General features: G+C 49.4%; 2 protein-coding genes across 14 annotated transcripts in view; one reads left to right on the plus strand and one right to left on the minus strand.

Annotated features, from left to right (window-relative positions):
• On the minus strand, nucleotides 1-1,552 carry Nicol1 (NELL2 interacting cell ontogeny regulator 1). 3 transcript variants are annotated; one of them, XM_087582558.1, is made up of 4 exons: nucleotides 1,394-1,552; nucleotides 1,143-1,285; nucleotides 899-987; nucleotides 1-112 (listed from the first exon to the last, which is right to left on the minus strand). In XM_087582558.1, the coding sequence occupies exons 2-4, from the start codon at nucleotides 1,261-1,263 to the stop codon at nucleotides 47-49; spliced, it is 276 nt and encodes a 91-aa protein (XP_087438684.1). In that variant the 5' UTR covers nucleotides 1,264-1,285; nucleotides 1,394-1,552; the 3' UTR covers nucleotides 1-46. The 3 variants fall into 3 exon arrangements, with proteins under 3 accessions (XP_087438684.1, NP_001388472.1, NP_001388473.1); NM_001401543.1 differs by having other exon boundaries at nucleotides 1,473-1,517; NM_001401544.1 differs by having other exon boundaries at nucleotides 1,398-1,517.
• The window catches only part of LOC148001415 (uncharacterized), a 16,048-nt gene continuing 2,891 nt past the window's right edge, over nucleotides 1,141-14,297 (plus strand). For 3 of the 11 annotated variants that reach the window (XR_015637497.1, XM_087584689.1, XM_087584687.1), the window contains exons 1-2: nucleotides 1,587-1,860; nucleotides 2,217-2,259. Coding sequence is in view for 3 of the 11 variants with exons in the window: in XM_087584689.1 (XP_087440815.1) it covers nucleotides 1,590-1,860; nucleotides 2,217-2,259 (314 nt within the window). In the remaining 8 variants the exon portion in view is untranslated. Of the gene's footprint in view, nucleotides 1,415-1,586; nucleotides 1,966-2,216; nucleotides 2,260-2,338; nucleotides 2,452-2,750; nucleotides 3,237-14,297 lie in introns of those variants that run through there. The other 8 variants (XR_015637501.1, XM_087584688.1, XR_015637498.1 and 5 more) reach the window with 8 other exon arrangements.

The following is a 14,297-nucleotide window of genomic DNA, read 5'->3' on the forward strand; positions in this document are numbered from 1 at the left end:
TGCTAGCAGGCATTTATTGACAGGGAACATCACTGGCCAATGATCTTCAGCGTCCAGCTGGCCAGCAGGCACACAGAGCCCGGCGCTCAGCCTGCAGCAGGAGGGTCTCCGTCTGCAAAGGAACCAGAGCAGCAGAAAGACAGGTCAGAGCTCTTAACCGGACACCTTCCCAGGCCTTCCTGGTTCCTTCACTTTCATCTGGGTACCCTGCGGGGACTTCCAGGCCTCCTCATCTTGCCTCTCTGTGCCCTTAGGTGCCTTATCACCTCCATTCCCTTCAGAGCAGCTCCCATTGCTGGAGTCCCTCCTCACACTCATCCCTACGCCAGAACAACCACTTCAGCCATCTTTCAACTCACATCCATACTCAATGCATCATGGACTCTCACCCCACAACCCACAAAACAAGTGGATGCCTGCTCACTGGGAAGCGGAGAGAAACACCACTGTATGGAGTACCCTTCTGACTGTCCCAAAAGGGCTGGGTCTAGATGGGATCTTTCCTTCCTTCTGCTTCCAGCAATTCTCTTTACAAGAAGGTCAACTCCCTGGGCTACACCCCAGGGATTGAGAGATCCAAGTTCACCCAACCTGTGAGAACTTAAGACTCCAGGACAAACACCCAGATCTCTTGGTCCAACTTAGCTTTCCGTTTCTCCCACACCATAGCCTCTGTGCCCCAGCCTCAGTTTCTTATTCTGGGCTCATCGCTCACTGGAAATCCTGGTTTAAGAATACATATTCCTGGAGTACACAAGTCACAGGACACAATGCCCTGACACCTTGGCGCAGGGCATGGGGGCGTTTTCAGGTGAGACCTAGGCCCAGATCCCTAAAGTGGCTACATCTTGGGGTGCCAACCGGTCAAATCCAGACCTCCCTGACCTTGTGTACTTACCCGTGCGTCCAGGCTGTAGGCGGTTTTCCGTAGGTCCTGAAGGGCGCGCTGCATGAATTCAAATGCGTGACAGTCCACGCACGGACGGCCTGAGGGGACGCGAATCAGCGTCACGTGAGGGTGGACAGGCTGAGCCCCTGCCAGGGCGTTCCGGTCCCTGTCCCCCGCCCTCCAGTTCCCACCTAAGAAGTGACCGCGTAGGAAACAAAGACGCCTCCCGCACGCCCCCTCCGCAGGCACCTACTTTGCGCGGGGACAGCGCTCCCGGCGGCGGGTTCAGCGCGGGCGCCTAGCAGCGCCAGGCTCAGCAGCAGCAGCAGCAGCAAAATCGGCGGCGACAGCAAGGACCTGGGCGCGGGGGCCATGGCAGAGGGAGCCCAGGCCGCCCTGCAGCAAGTAGCGGTCAGCGGCGCTGCGCACCTGGCTGCACCCCGGTTCACTGGTGATGCCCCGACCACGCCCACCCACAGCCCGCCACCCACAGCCCAGCCCTACTCACGTATCCCGCGAGCTCAGGTGCGCTTAGCCCAGTCCCACCCTGCCGGTGCCCCCGCGGACACCACCCCACCCTTACCGCGGTCCACAGAACCGCGAACAGCAGCGCGGGCGACTCGGGAAAGACGGACCGCGACCCGCACGCGCGCGCATGCGCCCGAGCGGACCCCACCCGGGGGCCCCCGACGTCGTCGTCATGGAAACGCCGCGGCCGCGCGCGCTGGGCTCTGGTTGCCTTGCTTCTGTGCGAGGCTCCGTGGCGCAACCGCGTAGGGGTGCAGCGGAGGACACGGGAGACCAGCTGAGGGTGCCAGCCGCGACCTCATCACTCTGGCTGCGCGCTCAGTCCTCGGCCAGCACCTGTTCAGGCCCCCGCATGCTCCGCCAGATCCTCCCTGCAGGGCCTGGGCGCTGGTTCTCCACCGTGACCATTTACAGTGTCTGGCCGCCACTGATTTCTACCTCAGGTCTATCCAGGGCTCATTCGTAAGGGAGACCAACCCTGGCAACCAACCAGACCTGAGCCGGTGGGAAATCGCGCGCCCAAACTGAGGGAGTGCGCCTTTCTGAAAGTCAGTCTAGAACCTGGGAGCCTCGTGATGGGTGTGGGGTGTGGGGGTGGGGGTCAGAAGAGGGCCTGGGGCGCTGCGCCATACTGGTTTGTCACTGTAGTGCCCTGCCCTGTCACGGTGTCTCCAACACCGTGCACAGCCGTGTCCGCAAGCTAGAGGAAGTCGTCTTTCCTCGGAAAGCAAGGCTCTGGAGAGGGTGTCCCTTCTGCAGCTTAGGCACATAGTCTCCCTTCCGATCTGTTTCATTCCAGGATCTAGACTGACCATGACCATGAACCACGCTGGAAGGTCCAGGTGAGTCACCCCGCAGTTGATTCTTCCCAGGCACACCACGCACACAGTCTTCAGAAAAACCGCTGAGATTTCTATTCAGATCACCCAAACATGCCCCCAAAGGTCACCGCTGACAGGACGGAACTGTGCTCAAAACCACTGGACTGCCCAGGGCTGAGATTGCAGATGCCGGACAAATTGGCGTATCTCCAGGTGGGATCTCTTCCATGAGTTTCAAAATTTGAGGCTCTAGTTTTATGCTTGGGAGACCCTCGGTGATATATTCTGGGAAATATATTGGTCACCGGGATGCCAAGTTAGACAGACAAGTTAGGGTAACTATTAAAGGACTTAATTAAGCAAGCCCAAGGTCATTTTGACTCTCAGTCTCCTCGCTCACCACCGGGGTCCATGAAGATTGTACCTCGGTCACTTACAGCAGTTAGCTGAGGCAATGTCTTCAGAGAACTTTAGTTCACACAAACCTGTCTGCTCCTCTCCTTTCTCTCTAGCTCCCACTCTCCTCCATCCTCACCCAGCCTGCTGCACCCCCCTCCTTCATCTGTCTTCTTGGGGTCAGCAACTGACAATCCTTTACCCCAAGGACTTTGACCCTGGCTAAGTGCCCCCCCGCCCCCACCTCTCTCTCCATCTGGCCTAACGTTCTCCAGAGACCATGGTGATCAATCAGAGCCCGGCAGAGCCACGGAGCCCCTCCCCGGAAAGCTTGCACATCTGGACTTGAAGAACAGTGACTTCTCCCAATATGGTGCTAAGCATCCCTGTTCCTGGGGCTGATGGTGGGGCTGAGTTCCTCTAAGCACGGCTGGCCACTCAGGGCCAGTCAGTACAAAGTGGGTTGGGACACACTTAGATTTAACCTGGATTTAGTTGAGACATAAGTGCTGTTGAGTTCTTGATCTTTATGTGGGCGTTGGAAGCTTTGGGGATTATATCGTTAATCTGTGCCTTAGGTTAAAAGACTAAGTTTCTGAAAAGCATTTTTCCTCCTGTTGATATTGCTCAGTGGTAGAACACTTGCCTACTATGGGTGATCCCTGGGTTCAATACTCCTATACTAGAAGGGAGGGACGGAGGGAGGGAGGGAGAGAAGGGAGGACGGAAAGAACAAACGGGATAAAAAGGACATACCTCTTGGTTTACTTGCCTTAGTGACATATGATCCAGACTCCGGAGACAAAGGAAGGTCAGCCCCATATATAAATCAATCTCTACATCAGCCTGAGCTATGGTGAGACCCTGCCCATCCCCCCTCCAAAAAAAAGTTTTGGTATACTTTTTTTTTCTTTTTTCCTTTTTTCAGAGCTGGGGACCGAACCCAGGGCCTTGCGCTCGCTAGGCAAGCGCTCTACCGCTGAGCTAAATCCCCAACCCCCATACTTATTTTTTTATCTAAAGAAAGTTTCTTTTGCAGGGTTATTAATAGTTTGTGAGGTGCATGTTAGAAATGCTGATAAGATAAAAGCATAAGCTATTGGTTAAAAAAAAAAAAGAGGCCAGCATGAGAGCTAGAGACATGGCTCAGTACGTAAGAGCACTGATTGCTCTTTTGAAGGACCTGGGTTCAATTCCCAGCAACCACATAGCAGCTCACAACTGCCTGTAGCTCCAGTTATCGGGGACTTGTCACGCTCGTCCTCATATAGACACTCGGGAGGCAGAGGTAGGCAGATATCTGAGTTCCAGGCTAGCCTGGTCTACAAAGTGAGTTCCAGAAAAGGCAGTGCTACACATAGAAACCCTGTCTCAAAGAAACCAACACACACACACACACACACACACACACACACACACACACACACACACGGGGAGGGGTGTGAAAGTACTTGCTGACAACCTGGGCTGCATCCTGGGAGCCACATAGTGGAAGGAAGGACCCGAATCCTACATGTTTTCCTATGACTTCCACAACCTGCTCCCCACAATAAATATGTGTAAATTTTAGTAGGTCAAAGGAAGGCTTACTGTGTGAAATTCACATGAAGGTTGAGATATACTCTGATTTGAAACATGTTAATCTTGTGCATGGAACTTTTCTCAGAAAAGAAAGAAAACACAAGTGGCAAGTGGTCCTGTCAGCTGACTGTCAGCCAGCAGGAGACATAGCATGCTGTGGTGATGGTCTCCCTCAAATACCCTGCTGCCTTGCAGGCTCTAGGCTAGCCCATCCCACTTGGCCATCCCACTTACCCCAGAGCCACCCTGCCATTGCCCACCTGCCACCAGCCCAGGTGGGCCAATCTCATAGGAAACCGGTTACAAAAGGACAACTTAGGGCCAGCAAGCTGGTCAGCAGTGAAAACCGCTTCCCACGTGTGGTGGTTTGAACAGGAATGGCTCCACGAGCTCATACATTTGAATGCTTGGTCATCCGAGAGCGGCACTGTTTGAGAGGAACTAGGAGATGCGGCCTTGTTAGAGGAAGTGTGTCACTGGGGGTGGGCTTTGGGGTTTCAAAAGCCCAAGCTAGGCCTGGTGTCTCTCTCTCTCTCTTTCTGCTGCCTGCCGATCTGGATGTAGAGCTCGAAGCTACCTCTCCAGCACCATGTCTGCCCATGTGCTGTCCTGATGACAGTAGACTAAACTAACACTGTAAGCAAGCCCCAATGAAATGCTTATTATCGTAAGACTTTCAGTGGTTATCATGTCTCTTCACAGCCATAGAACACTGACTAAGACATCACAAAAACCTTGCTACCTGAGTTTGATCTCTAGAACCCATGGCGGAAGGAGAGAACTAACTCCAGAAAGTTGTACTCTGATCTCTGCATGCACACACCTATGCTTGTGCACACATATCATACATGCCCCCACACCACAATAGAAACTCCTTAAAAATGAAGGGAAAATACACCATGACTCCCTCATTAGAGGTCCCAGAGTCTTCAATCCCATAGAGACAGGAATGGACCCTTGGTGGGTGCCAAGGGTCATATAGAGGAGAAGTATCTATGCCTGGGAAGGTTACAGTTCTGGACACAGAGAAGGTGATATTTGCACAACCATGTATTAAGGCCACAGAATGAGATACCTGAAAAGGCAAATATATTCTATGTGTTTTTACCATATATTTTCTTTTGTTCTGTTTGTTTTTCAAGACTAGGTTTCTTTGTGTAGCCTTGACCGTCCTGGAACTAACTCCATGAACGTGGCTGGCCTCAAACTCAAAGAGATCCACCTGCTTCTGCCTCCCAAGTGTTGGAATAAAAGGCGTGCACCACCACTGCCTGGCTCGTGTTTTCATATATTTAAAACTTCTGTGTTGGGAGACTGGACCACCATGCTTGGTGGCAGATGGACAATGGCAGTATGGTTCTATTTCAGCTGAGGTAAGCAGGATGGCTAAGGGCTCTGGAGAGGAGACAGAGGAGCCTGAGAGGAGCCTCTCAGACTGTTTCACATCCATGCTGTAGTTTGTGATAGAATCTCATTCCTTGCAAAAGCTGAGTAGTATTCCACAATGAACGGGTCATGCCTTGTGCCTTAGTTACTGTTTTGTTGCTGTGAAGATACACAACCAAGGCCACTAAAAAGGAAGCTTTTCATTGGGGCTTGCTTGAGGTGTAGTTCACTATCATCATGGCAGGAGGCAGGTGGCAGTCAGGAAGGCATGGTGCTAGAGGAGTAGCTGAGAGCTTTACATCCTGGTCTACAGGTAACAGACAGACAGACAGACAGGGCCTTGTGTGGACCTTTGGAACCTCAGGGCTCATCCCTAGGGATATGCTTCCTCCACCAAGGACACACCTGCTGATCCTTCCATACAATTCCTTCGTTGTAGGCTAAGCATGCAAAATGGCCTGTGGGGGCCATTTTCATTCAGACCTTGCCCTACCCGTTCATTATTTGACCCCTGGGTTGCTTCCACCTCTTTGCTGTTGTGAACTGCTACTGTGGACAGACGGACGAAAGAACTTTTCGAATCACTGCTCCCCCACCTCTGTCCACATTCTCTGTGCGGTGGGGTGGGGAAGGGTGTGGCTCTGCAGGTGTCAGGCAGGGAACCATGAAGAAGTGACAATGAAACTCAGTTCAGGCTGACTATCAACCTGAATCAAACCTTCTAGAGGGCCTTGGATACTGTTCTATTGCCGTGAAGAGACATGACCAAGGCAACCCCATGCTAGGGGGTTTATCACCAGTATATTTAAGAAATAATTTCTTAATTATATGTAATTTGGACAACAGTTTCCTGCGGTAATACAACTCTCAGTGCACAGGGAACCATTATTACGTTGAAAATCAACTCAGGCCCATGTCATCGCTTCCAAGAAGATGGGTTCTAGGGATAAGCTGCCTGTCCTAGCTGAAGGACCTAAGGAAGGATCTGGCCTGGTCTGGGTCATACAGATAGCATAGAGGTCATCTGGGCTGTTAGCCACCTCTGGTCCTGGTTGTGGGAGCTTAATACGGCCTGGACCAACAGATAACACAGGTCACCACCAGACTGTGAGTCACCACCAATTCCTCCCTTTCTGGAGGGAAGAATATGTTTTTATATCTTTCCCATTGGAAAGACAATCCTGTGTGCTTGACCTTCCTCGTTTCTCTGGAAATCTGTGGACATAGGACTTTTGTGCTTTACCCCCAACATGTCTGCATTCCCATCCTATTTCTAGAAACAACCGTCTCTGACATAGCTTCAAAGCTTCAAGGTCACTACCCCATCAACATCTTTTCCCACACCTCCCCCTGCCCACAGTACACAGCTAGGGTCACCATCTACCTCACATCAACTCTGCTACCCCACGCTACCACATGACCTCATCAGGACACTAATCCTAACAGGTCATAGTCTCACTCACTCACTGTGCACGGAAGGAACAGTCACAAGCTTTGGTCTCCCTTAGAGCAACAGCACCCATGAAGTCTCATGCCACAGACCAGCATTTGTCCTTTGCTAGCATGGAATCCCCACATCTAACCACCTTGCCCTAAATCCTAAAAGTTCTACTAATAGCAGGGGCCAGTTCTCAGGTGGGTTCACAGGTCCCAAAGAATGAGGCCAGAGAAATCACCATGCAGGCAGGGAGACAGAGGAAAGGGGGTTGAAAGAGAGAGAGTATGCACTCAGAGAAATGCAGAGAGAGAGAAACAAAGACAGAGAGCACAAAATGTCTATATTATGTAGAGAGGATTTTTGTGTGCTGTGTGGAAACATTACCTGTCAATAAAAGGGCAGATCAGCCAATTAGCTGGGAGAAGAGATAGGGCAGGACTTCTGATCCCAGTGAAGGGGTCCCAAAGGAGACCAAAGCATAGAGGAGGACCACAAGAAGAAGGTTTGGAGAGACCAGGAGGATTCACTGTGAGGTCGCTATGAGAAAACAGCCATGAGGACACACATGGACCAGAACAAACCAGGGCAAGACTCCGATGCAGCTAATGGCTCATTTGGCTGTGCAGTAGCAGCCTGGTTGGGTTATAATGGATTGGAATCTGCCCAATTTTTATTAACCAATCATAGGTGATGGAGAACAATTTGTATATAACATTGAGAACAGAGATGCTTGACCGTACCACCATCTAGACTGCAACCAGATGTCTGGATAGAAACCAGCGTCTGAATACCCAGTGTACAAAACCAGCCTCCCCCATCAGGATTATATAGGAAAGAGCCTCTTAGGGAGGGGAAGCCTAGTCCCTGGACTGGGAAGTTCTGGGCACACCAGCCATACCTTGTAACAGGTAGGAACTGAGGGATGCTGGGAGAACCTGGAGGTTAGGTCCATTTTGCTGGGTTAAATGGGCTCAGCTGCTTGTTCTGGGTCTGAAATGAACATCTACCACCTCTAAGACCTCAGTCGGGCTGGATTTACAGAACATGGACTGTCAGAGGGTACCAAGTCATGCATACACTACAGCAGGCGTATGTGGGCAAGGAATGGGGAACCTTCATTTTTTTTTCTTTTTTTCAGAGCTGAGGACCGAACCCAGGGCCTTGCGCTTGCTAGGCAAGCGCTCTACCACTGAGCCAAATCCCCAACCCCATGGGGAACCTTCAAATACAGCTACATTGAGAGCCAGAGTTTCAATACAGGAGCCTGGGGTCCATAAACATTAGTCCACAGCATCCCTGCCCTCTCTCTTTCAACTTCCATCATCTCGTTTGTCCTCAGACAGTGTCTCACTATGTAGGATCCTAGCTGACCTAGGATCTCACACCTGCTTCTGCCCTTCCAAGTACTGGATAAAGACCTGTGCCACCATACTCAGATTCCTCTTATATTTTATAGGATAAGCTGACAGTTGTATCCAGTAACTCCCAAGGCTTGGGGGTGGGAGGGTGACATAGAAATTTCTGGTTTCTTTGAAAACTCAGTTATGTCATGTGATGCTTTGTTGGGGCAGACAGGGGAAAGGGTGTTTTGCTGAAGTGGACACATGAGAGGACACATGGTGCTTAGACATAAATATGACCTGACAGACAGTGGGAGGAAGCTCTGGCGTTGGTTCGCCTTGCTCTGCTTCGCCGTCGTGGCTGATGACGCTCTTGTATGGGTTCACCTTACACTGCGTTGCTGATCTTCACTTGACCTGACTTCATAGAGAGTGGCTCGCCAAAGAACTTCATGATATTCCAGTGGCCATTTGCTGCTTCCACAAACTTGGGCCAATTAGTGGAACCTCAAGGTTTCTTCTGGATCAGACTGCCGTTGCTGATTGGTGAGTGGTGATTGCTGAACAGACTGGACTGCTGACAAGATCGGAAGCGCCCCCAAAGAACTATTTCTTTTTTTTTTTCTTTTTTTCTTTTCTTTTTTTTATTTTTTTTCAGAGCCGGGGACCGAACCCAGGGCCTTGCGCTTGCTAGGCAAGCACTCTACCACTGAGCTAAATCCCCAACCCCAAAGATCTATTTCTAGGCAGGTCCATGTGCTCCTTTTGTAACTTAAATGCTTTAACCTCTTTTGTAGTCCACCACCCACCAGAGATAGTTAGTGGGAAAGAAATGATTCAGGGGAAGTGGACCTGTTTAGAAAGGTCCTTTGGAGCAATTCCCATCTGTGTTGTCTGTAAATTGGCAGTTCAGGTCGGCCGCAAGATCCACTTGCAAACACTTCACAGACACACCAGCAGTCCAGTTCAGTAGAGTCGGGACAGCAAACACGAATCAGCAGAGGTGGCGCTACCTAGCAGAGACAGCCAGGCCTCAGCCTCAGAGCAAGTCAGCAGGAGGGACCAACAGGAACGCCAGGAGAAGGTCTCAGTTGTGTCTTTCCCAGGAAAGTGAAGATAGTGAAGACTCGAGATCTACAAGCATTACACAGCTAACTGTGCCAGCAAGCCCAGCTCTATCTCGGTCACTCTGTGGAGTCCTATTTATACCCTCCAAGCATCACCTGTCCTCCATGTTTCTTGCCTCAGCGCATGCATCCAATCAGCCCGAGCCTGAGGAAGCGGCAAGAGACCGCAGCACACCACTACAAGTTTTTGGTGTGTTTCTCTCTATGGAGTCACGACAAATGGAGCTCAACTACGCAATGTAAGGCAGACCAATACATTGTGTTGTTAGCAAAGAATCCTTCATCATGTGTCCTTTCATGTGCTTGCTTTAACAGAACATCCTCTCTCCTGGGTCTCAGGAAAATGTTCTTCACGAGTCTGCCTTAGCCTTTCACACCTGTGACCACTTTAATGAACATTCCTTCACGTGTTTGCCCAGCAAAACACCATCCAACGGACTTTCCAAAAAACCCTTAAGTTTCTACCCCCCCCCCTTTTCCCATTAACCGTTCTTTTCCTCAGGTGGGTGGTGGGCTAGAAGGGAGGTTGGAGCCTTGAAGAACCCTTAGTTCTTAGTAAAGTAGGTTTTGAAAAATCTAAGCCAACGGGGGTGGGATTGGTAGCAGAGATAGTTTGACGCTCAGGATGTTTGCCAGTGTCTAGGACACTCAGGACCATTGTGGGGTCTCTGGGGGACTGGGTATGGGGCCACCTGCTCAGAGAGACTGTCCGTTGTGTGATGCCCTGGGAGGCGAGCAGATGAGGGCCTAGTGTCAGATGTTTGCATTCCACACTCATTCAGGGAAACCATCCTTTTGGAAGATTGTCTGTGCTGACTGGCTGCAGTCTATGATGTGAAGTCTGTGAAGCTTGCTGCCTATGGTACCCCAGGTAGCCCTGGAAACAGGTCCTTCCTGAGAGACCTGGCAGCCTCCCACGCTCACTGAGGCTTCTACTGCTGTAGGCTGGGAAAGACTAAGACCACTACCACAATTTTGAATCAAATTTGAATGAAGCAAGCTGGATTTTATTAGGGTGCACTAAAGACCTGGGTAGTAACTGCCTCCTAAGTTGGGCAAAGATCAGCCCCAAATCCATTTCTTGGGACCCTTCTAAGGAATAAAATCACAAGTTGTTGCAAAATAGGTGTAAAATATTTGTGAGAGAGAGAGAGAGAGAGAGAGAGAGAGAGAGAGAGAGAGACTACAGACTAAAGGAAATAGAAAAAAATCTCAAAAATAAAGATAAAAACAAACAAAAACCACCATGTCACCACATAATTAGGGAGGGTCACAGAGGGTCAGGTGTAAAAAAAACAAGTCAGGGTCATGGGTTCAGGCAAGTCAGGCTCCAGGAAACATTTAAAAACAGAAACTCAGCTCTCTTAGTAAATGGAAACGGATTTTTTTTTAAAACAATACAGCACAGTGGCTCCTGCCTTCAAAATGGAGTCAGGCAGGTTCCTCAGTTTATATCTGCTGCCAGGTAATGACTATTGAGTGGTCGGGAAGAAGTGAAATGGGGGCACATCAGCGATGGCCCTGGACCAGGAACACTTCTAGCTGTCAGCTACAGTGGGTCCTCATGGCCTTGCAGGCAACAGGGTCAACCAAGGCCTAGAAGATAAGTCTCTTGGGCATTGGGTAATGTGCAGAGAAATCAGACACCAAGAACAGGGCCCATCAGGGAGGCAAGGCCATGGGGAACCAAGAGTGTGTTGGCTTCAAAGTGACTGTGCCAAGTGGTTTGTAAAAGAGAAAGTTGAAAATATCAAGAAATGGTAGAAAGAAAACCAGACTGTGGCAAAGGGCTCAGCGTCGTGGTGCACACTCCCAGCACTCGGGGGGGGGGGGGGGCCTGAAGAATTACAACTAAGATCTACCTAAACTAGCAGCAGACCCTGTCTTAAACAGGCAGGGGAAACATAGTCAAAAAGGAATTGCAGAGCAGGCTAAGGACAGTCCCCAAGTACAGCAGATGGGCAGAGGGCCGGCAGTGAGGAGAAGACAGAGACCGTCACTAGTTAATGCTGTAGACAAGTAGAGATGGTGGCAGTCCACAATCCCATGCCCATGTAGCTGAGAAGACTGCGTCTCCTGTGATGTGTTAGCTCTCAAACCCGGCACGAATGGCTGAGCTGCCTATCTAACATACCATAGCGGGTGGGACCTCTGGGTTCTCCCAGCATCCCTCACTCCCTACCAGTTACTGGGTATGGCTGGCATACCTACCCCATGCTGCCGGTGTTCTGGGTTACTTGGGATGGCTGATCAGGAAAGAGACACTGAAGGATGAATTTAGGCTTCATAGCAGCAGAGGGATCAGCTTCTCAAGGACTAACACCCAGGAGCTTGGCAGAGCCTCTATTGTTACATGGAAGGCACTTTTAGCAAGTCAATTTCTGCATAGGAAATTGTCTGATCTAGGAGCTGTCCGAAGGGACCATTACTTAAGAACTCTCAGCCATAGGAGACTTGGTGGTTTAGCAAGTATGTCTTGGGACTAAGCTGTGCAAAGACTTTGTGAATCCTCTGGAAGAGCAGGTGTCAGATAACCATCACTGACTATTTACAAAAGGCTGCTTCAAAGCCTAGGTGCTGTCACTCTGGAATTCATGCAAGATGCTGTGGATGCATTTTTTTTTCTTTTTTTTTTTCTTTTTTCTTTTTTTTTTTTTTGTGGATGCATTTTTAAAAGTGGCAGTTTTTCTCTATCCCTGGCTATGTCCCAAATGAATGAGACAGAGACTATAAGACTAATTTAATAGGCTTTACAACATAGTAACTGGGAAGTTAATATTCTATTCTAATCCTCTAAAATAATCGGGCTACCTCCCAGAATCCCTGAAATACTTGCATTTTAGTATCAGTCTGGCTCTCTGGGTGTCACATGGTTTTCCAAAGTCCCAGACTCCATTCTCGTGGTGAATCCTCTTTCCCTCCCCTCTCTCCCTCTCTCCCTCTCTCCATCTCTACCTCTGTCTGTCTGTCTCTCTGTCTCTGTGTCTGTCTCTCTGTGTCTGTCTCTCTGTGTCTGTCTCTCTCTGCCTCTCTCTCTCTCTCTCCTCTCCTCTCCTCTCCTCTCCTCTCCTCTCCTTTCTGTCTTTCTCTCTTTTCTTCTCCCTGCTTCCCATGGCTGGCAGAAGGCCAGCCCTACTCTTTCTTCTGGGCAGCCATTAGCTGACCAGCTTTTATCGACAACACAGAGAATAAATGGGGAGCGGTGTTTACACAAACCTGAGACAGGAATACATAGAATAGGCATCACAAGGCCATGTTCAGATCGCAACCAGATATGGGGGCAGAGAAATCATCATTTTTATAGTTTTGGAAGTTGCTTGCTCTGCACTCCCTGTTTGCTCAGGGAAAGATTTATTCTTTTCAGGTCTCTTATGGGGTTGTAGTTATAGCCTCACATTAAGCATCGCTGTTTAGAATTTCAGAGAATACTTTAAGGTCTAAGGGGATGGTTTAAGGTTGATAAATCCAAGTTCTGGTAGAAAGTGATTTAGGTACAGAACTCTGGACTCACCAAGATAGGGTAGATAGTGTAGTCCTTTCTCCAAGGTTGCCAAATACAGATGGACCTGACACTGTGAGTGTAATTCTTAGCACTACACAGCTTACTGATGTTATAGAAAGTTCTATTTAGACAAAGGGTGGGGGAAATGTTGCAGGATACTTGATCACATTGTGAACCCTGAGACTGTGAACTGGAAAAGCCTGTTTCTTGTTGTGGATCAGCCCTAGCACACACCTTTAACCCAAGAACTTTCTGTAAACAAGAAGTAAATCTAAAGGAGGAGCACACAACCAGGGAGCAAACACAAGAAAACCCAGGAAAGAGAAAGGAAGGTCTGTGAGTTGAAGGATACTTAAGACAGCATGGAGGAGAGTTTGGTTTTGTTCGTTTGTTTGGTTTGGTTTGGTTTTCCTCCTGGGACACTAGTTGAGGAGGAATGTGAGCTGGGTGCTTTCTCTGCCTCTCTAAACTAGCAGGCTTTTACCACAGTGTCTTGCTTCTAAGTCTTCATTTGTTAAAATCATCAATTTAAAAACAGCAGTAAGGGAGCAAAGAAGGGTTAAAGATACCTGAGAGGGAGCAAGTACTCTCTGAGTGTGCAGGGGCGCAGGCCAGCAGCTTCCACAGCTATAACACTGTCCAGTTGGCTGTCTGGACAGCCCCCAAATTCCTCTGAGTCCTAGGAGCATCATCTGTAGCCTCTAGCCCAGAATATCTGACAGGCCTTTTTGTGAGGCGGGAACTATAAAGGACTGCTTCCCTTGTCTAGGCAAGCCTCAGCAGTTGACTTCCCTGTGACCCGTCTGTCCAGTTGGGACAGCATTCTGTCAGCATGAAGCAAGGGCAGTTCTTGCCCAGTGATTGGCTTGCCACATGTGACACAAACTCCGTAAGGACTTTGTCCAGTGCACATCATCTGCTGTGAAGTAGAATGGAGGTGCCACAAGGCGCAGATGTGTTTCATTGTCAAAACAGGCCTTTAAATAATAAAACATGGGCTGCAGAGATGGCTCAGTGGTTAACAGCACTGACTGCTCTTCCAGAGGTCCAGAGTTCAATTCCCAGCAACCACATGGTGGCTGACAACCACCATGTTATAAATAACATAAATAAATCTTAAAAAAAGAAAAGAAAAGTTTCTCCTTCCCTTTAAAAATAATAATAATAAAACACCTTTAAGTGGAGGTCTCCAAGGTTTTTGTAGACCATCTGTCTATCTATCTATAGTATATCTGAATAGGCAAACACTGCTTGTTTCTAGCTATTTAATATCTGTTCAACCTTGGAAT

The sequence above is a fragment of the Rattus norvegicus genome, chromosome 14 (assembly GCF_021556685.1).
Source record: "Rattus norvegicus strain SHRSP/BbbUtx chromosome 14, alternate assembly SHRSP_T2T, whole genome shotgun sequence".
Lineage (NCBI taxonomy): Eukaryota > Metazoa > Chordata > Mammalia > Rodentia > Muridae > Rattus > Rattus norvegicus.